The sequence below is a fragment of the Chrysochloris asiatica genome, unplaced genomic scaffold (genome assembly GCF_000296735.1).
Source record: "Chrysochloris asiatica unplaced genomic scaffold, ChrAsi1.0 scaffold00023, whole genome shotgun sequence".
Classification (NCBI taxonomy): Eukaryota; Metazoa; Chordata; class Mammalia; order Afrosoricida; family Chrysochloridae; genus Chrysochloris; species Chrysochloris asiatica.
Window position 1 is genome coordinate 4,259,138 of NW_006408541.1, and position 8,674 is coordinate 4,267,811.

The 8,674-nt window shown below is 45.0% G+C and overlaps 1 protein-coding gene across 1 annotated transcript in view; it reads right to left on the reverse strand.

Annotated features, from left to right (window-relative positions):
* Positions 1–8,280: 8,280 nt before the first annotated feature.
* The window catches only part of FAM209B (family with sequence similarity 209, member B), a 1,526-nt gene continuing 1,132 nt past the window's right edge, over positions 8,281–8,674 (reverse strand). The window contains exon 2 of the mRNA XM_006839317.1: positions 8,281–8,538. Within this exon, the coding sequence (XP_006839380.1) occupies positions 8,281–8,538 (258 nt within the window). The remainder of the gene's footprint in view (positions 8,539–8,674) is intronic.

Consider the following 8,674-nt stretch of genomic DNA (forward strand, 5'->3'; position numbering starts at 1 on the left):
CTGGGGCTAATTCTCTGAGGGTAAAAATGCTTTTTCCTTCTTATTTGGCAATTTTCCAGGTCACTGGGCAAAGCTGTTCATATTCTGAGGGACCAGATGGCTCATGAGACAGCTTGCAATTTAAGAGGCATGAGTCATTACTTCACTGTACTTAGAAATTCTGAACTTAGTCCCAGCTCAAGCCATTTTATTTTCGGTGTTCCTGGCTGGTTGTGCCCGCAGTGTTTACTGACTGGAGAGGAAACCCAAACACTGGCAGATGGTTTGCACTTAAGATCAGCACACATTACTGATGGAGGGAAACAGGGACCATACGTGTTCATAACAACAAAACATTCAACACGTCAGAGATGTCATCAGTAGGGAACAGACTCAAGAATACTGACAGTCTCAATGCACTCAGTATATGGAATTGAGAACATAGGCCCACACCAAAATGTGCACACAAATGCCCATTGCATTGCTCATACGCACACAAGAGTGACCACAGCTCCAATGCCCACTACAGAATATGGTATAACTCATACAATTGAATGTTATTCAGCCGTGAGCAGGAAAAGAGGTACTGATACATAGATGTAGTTGTTAAGTGCCATTGAATCAGTTCTGACCCATAGCATTTCCGAGGAACAGCTGGTGAGCTTGAACCATCAACCTTGTGGTTCAAACCAACTTTGCCGTTCAGTGTAATAGCCTACAGCACCACATCTTAAAAACAGGGCTAGGCTAAATGAGAAGCCACAAAACACTGCATGTTGTATGACTGCGTTTATATGAAATATCCATAAAAGGCAAATCCATAGAGATAGACAGGTCCTGGTGTGGTGCTGTGGGTTAATGAGCCAGACTGCAAAGCCCTTTGAACTGCAAGGTCAATGGTTCAAGCTCACCAGCTGCTCCTCAGAAATCCTATACAGGGTCACTATGGGTCGGAACTGACTCGACAGCACTTAACAACAAGAACAACATAGAGATAGACAATCAACCAGAGGTTGTCTAGGGCCTTGGAGGGAGTCCTGGTGAGGGTCTGTAGGATAAGCACTGGCCTGTAAGGTCTGTTTGAACTGAAAGTCAGCAGTTCAAACCCACCATTCACTCCTTGGAAACCCTACTATACAGGGTCGCTATGAGTTGGAACCGACTCGACAACATTTAACAACAACAACAGGGCGAGGACTGGGCTCCTGGTGTAGCACTGTAGGATCAACACTGGACTGCGAACTGCAAGGTTGTTAGTTCAGATCTACCAGCAGCTCCTTGGAAACCCAATACAGAGTCAAAATCTACTAGAGGGCACTTAACAACAACAACAGGAGTCCTGGTGTGGCACTGCAGGATAAGCACTGGACTGCTAACTGCAAGGTTGATGCTTCAAACCCACCAACCTGCTCAGAAACCCCATCATGTTGCTGTTAGCTGGAATCGACTTGACGACAATTAACAACAACAGGAGTAGGAGGGGTCTTGGTGGCACAGTGCTTAAAGCTAACCAAAAGTTCGGGAGTTTGAACCCACCAGCCACTCCACTGGAGAAAGTTGTGACCGTTTTCTTCTATAAAGATGACAGCTTTGAAAACCCTTTGGGAGCAATGCTACCGTTGCTATGAGTCAAAATTGACGGGAAAGCAACAGGTTTGGGAGTGTACGAGAGATTGGGAGAAGGCAATGACCCAAATCAGCACAAGGATTCTTTTTGGAAAGATGAAAATATTGTAAAATTGGATGATGGTAATATTTGCACAGTTCGGTAAACGTACTAACTGTCATGTTCTTAGAGGATGAATTGTATGATGTGTGATTTATATCTTAATTTGCAAAATGCTTTGAGGAGTTGGATTATTATTCTAGAACATAGATGGGGAACATATAACCCCCAGACCGTGCATTGTTGTTAAAGCAGTTCCCACTCATTGTGAACCTGTATAGGGCTTCCAAGAAGCAGCTGATGAGTTTGAACTGCCAACCTTGTGGTTCAAACCAACTTTGCTTTTCAGTGCTTTATCCCTTGGAAACCAGGGCCCCAGCGGGACTCCTGTAGGTTGTATGCTATTGTTGTTTTTATGTGCCGTCAAGTCAGTTCTGATTCATAGCAACCCTATATAGGGTTTCTGAGAACCCACTGGTGAGCTTGAACCGCCGACCTTGCAGTTCAAACTGGCCTTGCACGTTAGTCCAGCACATTAATCCACAGCACCACACCAGGATTCCGCAGGTCATAGAAGGCTGGAGAAGACATTTGGTCTGGGCCTGCCAAGGCAACCGCAGTTCTAGCCATCACACTGTTGTTGTTAAGTGCCGTAGAGTCGGTTCCGACCCATAGCGACCCTGTGTAGGGTTCTGAGGAGCAGCTAGTGAGCTTGAACCACCGACCTTGCAGTTCAAACTGACTTTACAATCCAGCTCATTAACCCACAGCGCCACACCAAGACTCCAGCCATCACATTGTTGTTGTTGTTGCGTACCGTGGAGTCGGTTTCGACTCATAGTGACCCTGCACAGGGTTTCCAAGGCTGTAAATCTTTATGGGAGCAGAAAGCCTCACATTAGGAGTGAATTAATTAAATGCTTGACCAAATCTTGTTGTTGTTGTTAAGTGCTATTAAACAAGGAATACAAAAGCTTGTTGACAGATGGACAAAGTCTATTGAAAAGCAATAGACTTTTTTTTTTTATGTCAGAAAATGATGTATTTGTCTTTTCTAAAAGTTGATTAAAATAAATTTTGCAGTCAGAGTGCGGGTAATTTTTGACTCACCCTCATATAATGATTTGACTCCTGCGTGTCCCTTCACCACTAGACATCCCTGGAGAGGGCAAGAGCCACACTTGCTTTTCCTCACCATTGTATCTGTACCCTCAGCACATACTGCTACCTGCACTTCAGACAGAGTGCTCATAAAGCTCAGCTGACTGGTGAACAGATCCGTCATTGGCTGACAGAAGCAAGACCAAGTGGGTGGAGAGGATGTTTCTGGAATAACAAAGTCAAATGAGGTGGCTGTTGCCTGTGTTAGTCTGAGCGATAACTTAATTCAAACACAGTTGGGAAGGCAATGAACAAACAACCTTGTGGTCTCCTCAGGGTCCAGGAATCTAGAAGTTTCTCCTTAGTTTATGCAGTTGGACTGAACCTTCAAGGTCTTTCTTCCCAAATCCCAAATTCCTGCCTGTACAACCGAGGCAGTACTTTTTATTAACGGTGCCACCAGAATGAACTTGGGGTCTGGGTAAGCCCCCTCCCCAGACACCTCAGTCCTATGGAGGAGCAAAGGGTGTCAGGGGCTGGGCAGAGGAAGGAGAAAGGCAGAGATGGTGGGGATAGGTGATCTCTAGGATGTAATGGGGTTGGCTGATGCAGATAAAATGTCGGATGTTGGGAGGATGCCTCTCACCACTAAGCAGTCTTTGAGCACTGAGAAGTCACAATCTTGCCCTCAAAGAACTCGAAGTCTGCAGGTTTGCACCCAGTAAACTGCCCCCCACATCTCTCTCCAATTCATCTACGTCTGTGCATCTTCAAGACCACTACCCACGGTGTTGGCTGCAATGCCCAGAGAATGCCACACGGAGGTGCCAGAGCCTCAGCTCCAATGTCACTCCAAAGGCCTCAGCCCCTTCGTTTTGATGAGTGTCCAAACTCAGTGGATCTAACTTCTTTATCTCCCAGAGTAACTCACTTGAGGTGCCTTTATTTCCAGTCCTAGGGTGGCGCTATGTAACAGTAAGGTTGGTTTGAACCTCAAGGTAAGTGGTTCAAATCCACCAGCCAGCCACTCCTTGGCTATGAATCAGAACCAACTCAATGGCACTTAACAACAACAAGAACATTAAGTCTAAGTAACCATCATGTGGGGTCCTGTTTTGGTGCTGTAGGATAAGCACTGGACTGTGAATCGCAAATGTGGTGGTTCAAACCCACTAGCTCCTTGGAAAGCCTGTTTAGGGTTGCTATGAGTCGGAACCATCTTGATGGCACTTAACAACAGTTAAATGGAGAAAAATAATTTTATTTTATTGTGTTTTTGGTGAAAGTTTGCATAGTAAACTAGGTTCCTGTTCAACAATCTCTACATAAATTGTTCAGTGACACGGGTTACATTCTTCATGATGAGCAGGCTTAATATTCCCTTCTGGTTGTTTCATTTCCTTTCATCTAGTTTCCCTACCTCCTTGCCTTCACATTTAAAGTAATTATTGACTGGTTGGTCTCATTGAGATGAATTTTTAAATCACTCACAGGTGATATTTTTAATCTTGTGTGCCAACCTATTATATCACTAAAGGCCACCTCAGGGGATAGTTTCAGTTCAAGAGTTAAAGAGTATTTCAGGGCATTTGTCTGAGGGAGTCCTCCAGTCTCAACGGGTTCAGCTAAGTGGAAAACTTTAAGAGCGGGTATAATCATGACTCTTACACAAGTATAAAATGACTACCTGTCAGAGAGTTTAGCTCATCAGTTAATGAGGGAACCAGCAAGATGTTTTAATGGGTTCAAAGGCGATTTCAAAGAATTGCCCACCCACACACAGGCAGCTGGGATGCTGACGAGAGTTTACACAGAGATGGAAAACCAGACAACTGCATGCCACTTGGCACAAGTCACTTGCGTTTTTATGAACAAGCCCTATTTACATTATTACAAGTGTTCTGTTAAGTGGCTCTGAGATGAGGAAAGATCACTCTGAAGGTGCCGGGACAAGCCCTAGTTTCCATAGGAGGCGTGTTGGTCCATGTGGTCTTCCGCAGTTCTCCCGAGTGTGGTGAATGGGAGCATGGTGGGCTTGGAACAGGGTGTGGGTGGAATCCTCTGCAGGGTTGCTGAGGGGGTCTCAGGTCCTCCCCGACAACGCTCACCTCTCACAGAGAAAAAGCTGAATGCCTCCTGGTTGTTTCCCAGGTCCTCCATGACTCATTAGCCACAGGCATGCCATTCCACCTCTGACTCATGTCTTAGCTCCTTCTGCTCAAAGTACACAGACCCCCTGGCTGTTCCTTCATCTGGCCAGGCACGCTCCTGCCTCAGGGCCTTTGCACCTACTGCTCCTTCTGCCTCCCAGCTACTTGTGATGATTTACTCCCTCAATTAGCTACTTCTCAGTAGGCACGTCCATGACCACACTATTTCCAATTGTAAACCAACCGCCCCACTCAGAAAACCCTCATACGCATCCTAGTTTCCTTCGTTGCTCTATCGATCTCCTCAGCACTTATCCCCACCTTGTTGCTGCTGTAGCCAATACTATTTCATGCCAACCCCATGGGACAACTCTACCCCTTAGAGTTTTCTAGGCTGTCATCTTTATGGGAACAGATTGTAAGCTCTTTCTCCATGAAGTCACTTGGTGTGGGTCCAAACTGCCAACCTTGCACATTGTATATTTTACTTATGTGTTTGTTTATTGCCTGTCTCCCCACTATAGCCCAAGTCCCACGAGGGAAGAGTGTCTAGTTTATTTTAGCTCTGTCGTCTTCTCATCCCCAGTGCCTAAAGCCATGGGTGGCCCTGCTGGTATTTGAAATACCGGTGGCTAATCTTCTAGCATCATGGCCACACACAAGCCACCCCAATGTGCAAAGAGCAAACACCTGTTGAATGAATGAGTCAATAATCAAATGACAAGTGATAGTTGTTGGTGAAAATAGTATTTCTACAATAACTACTAGTACTAACTAGAGCGCTAACCACAAGGTCAGAGGTTCAAACCCACCAGCTGCTCCTCAGAAACCTTATATAGGGTTGCTATGAGTCGGAACTGGTGTCAGAACCTACTCAATAGCATGCATTCAGCCTACTTCTACACTTAGAGATCTCACCGCCCCAGAAGCACCATCTTTGGAAAATATTTGCTCACAGGTCTTAGTGATGGGCTTTGTCTGCCATCTAGTGGCAGGTCCTAGCAACTGCAAACCAAACAATTAAGCTTTCCGTCGAAGTAAGCACTGGATTGGGAACCCGGGTGGGTGGTTGGAGCCCATCAGCCACTTCACGGAAGAACGACACGGCTTTCTGCTCCTGCAGAGATTCACAGCCTCAGAAACTCTGTACAGGGTCTCCATGAGTCAGAACTGACTTCATGGCACATAATGACAGAAAGGTAGGGCTCTGGGTTTTAGGCGTTGGGCCCTGCTGCAGTGTTTGGAATTGCAGAATATTGGAAACAATCTGAATGTCCATGTATATGAGACTTGCTGTCTCCAATTCAGACTCATAGCAGACCTGTGGGACAGTTAGAGATGCTCTACATGGTTTATAGGAGCAAGCTGTATAAAAAGGGACAGTCAACCCCAGGCCTAAATCACGTTAAATGAAGACAACCTGAAACTTATCCCATATCCAGAGCATAGGTTAAAACCAAATTGTGTGTGTGTGTATCTGGCCCTTTTCAGAATGTGCTCCGAAAATAACTCATAGTCCCATATGCCTGAAAACCCTCAAGGGGTACAGAAGGCCCAAAAGGTGTAAACTCCATCTCTTCTATTTTTCCTAATCTTATAGCTGTTAGTGGGGAGCCTTGGTGTGGCTCTGTGGGTTAATGCGCCAGACTGCAAAGCCGTTTGAACTGCAAGGTCAGCGGTTCAAGCTCACCAGCTGCTCCTCGGAAACCCTATACAGGGTCATTATGGGTTGGAACCAACTCGATGGCACGTAACAACAACAACATACTCTTAAAGCACCAGACTGCGAAGCTGTTTGAATTGAAAGGCCAGCAGTTCAAGCTCATCAACTTCTCCTTGGAAACCCTATATAGGGTCGCTATGGGTCAGAATCGACTCGATGGCACTTCACAACAATAGAGCTGAGGACAAAAAAAAAAAAAAAAAAGTTGACCCTTGGATCCTTTTTCCCTGGCAGAGGAATATTGATGACAAGATGGGGACAGGCAGGCAGCATCCATGGGAGCGGTGAAACTCCCACAGAACGAGAAGACCACCGCAAATGTAGGAGAGGCCCTGAAGGCTTTGCTCAGGTAACAAAAATGAACTTTTTGTGGTTGGGGAGGAGATTGGTAGAGATTCAGGGATTCTCAGGCACATGGAACTACAGATTGTGTCATTTGTAAAACCATCAGGTTGACCTGAATTCAGTGACTGATTCTCTGAGCAGGCCCTAGGAAGGTGATCCAGGGGTCAGCCTTGAACAACAAACATTTCCATAAGCCATACTAACAAGCCAAATACTCACATTTGACTAAATTTTACGAAGAACATTCATATCAAAAGGTTTGGGAACCCCTAGCAATAGTCCTCCAGAACCCCAAATTCCATTGACAATGAAATAGAAACAGTGTCTCTGTTTTTCTCAGTCCCATTCAATGTAGGCAACTACTAGTTCAGAGCAACACCAAGTCAGCCCATGGAATCCAGGGTTCCTGAGATGCAGTGAATGGACGTTTCGAGTGGTAACAGAATTGATTAATTTTAGAGTCCTCCTGACCGGGTCTACTTTTATCATTCAAACCTGTCATTAAAGTTGCTCTTTGTAATAGAGGTACAGTGGGTTAAGCATTGGGCTGCTAACTACAAGGTCGGCGGTTCAAACTCACCAGCTTCTTTTCCACCAGGAGAGAGAAACAACCCTATCTAGTGTTGCTATGAGTTAGATGGCAACCTCATGAGGATAAAAATACTTCATCAGATGGATACGTTCCTATTTTGACCACTTTTTAAATATGTTATTGTTGTAATGTGCCGACTCATAGCAACACTATACAGGGTTTCCGAGGCTGTAAATCTTTATGGGAGCAGAAAGCCTCATTTTCCTCCCACAGAACAGCTGGTAGTATCGAACTGCTGACCTTAAGTTCACAGACAGATTTGTAACCACTACGCTACCAGAGCTCCTTTTCTTTAATGTAAGTAACTACTATTAAAAAACAAGCAAGCAAGCAAGCATTTCAATAAAGATTCTATCCCCAATTTCCCAAACCTTATGGGCACTCTAGGATAGGCACTGGACTGCTGACCACAAGTGGGAGGTTCAAATTCGCCAATCACTCTTGGCGGAGTTGGAACCCACTCAACAGCATTTAGCAACAAGAGCACGGTGATTAAGAATGATGCCATAATATGTCTGTTTTTAGTTTTCCATACACTTCTCACCATCCAAAGACCCAGATGAAGAAAACCAAAACCAAAACAAAACCTGGAAGGCTGTTGGTGTTACCATCATTTTGAATTTGAGTTAGGAAGGAGATAGTTAAAGAGTAAGGACATTTTATTAGTTTGTATACTGTTTGTCAACACGTAATTTTTCTCTCTGATGTTGACACACGAATCCATTCATTCGGGTTCTTCTCCCCATATTTCATAGATTGTAATAGTTTGTGGATCCACAGGAAAGTCTGCATGTTGATACTTGAGGCTACTGCTCGTTACCACGGCTGCCTTAAGACTCCGCACCTTAGACACAAATTTCACAAGGTCCGTCTCGAGCTGGGATAAGGTATTGAATGTGCAGTCTTTATTGGGGGACGTGTTCTGGTTTTTCTTTACTGGAGAACGGAATGGACAGCCTCGAAGGCTGGGAGGGTTCTGACCCTGTGAAGAAAGATATTTAGAGTGAGTGATACCACTGACTTGTCTCCTTTTGACCCAGCGGGTTATATGGGCTGGCCAAAGAGAAGATGCCTCAAGCATTGCAAAACCCTAAACAAATCTGGCCCACCACCTTTTT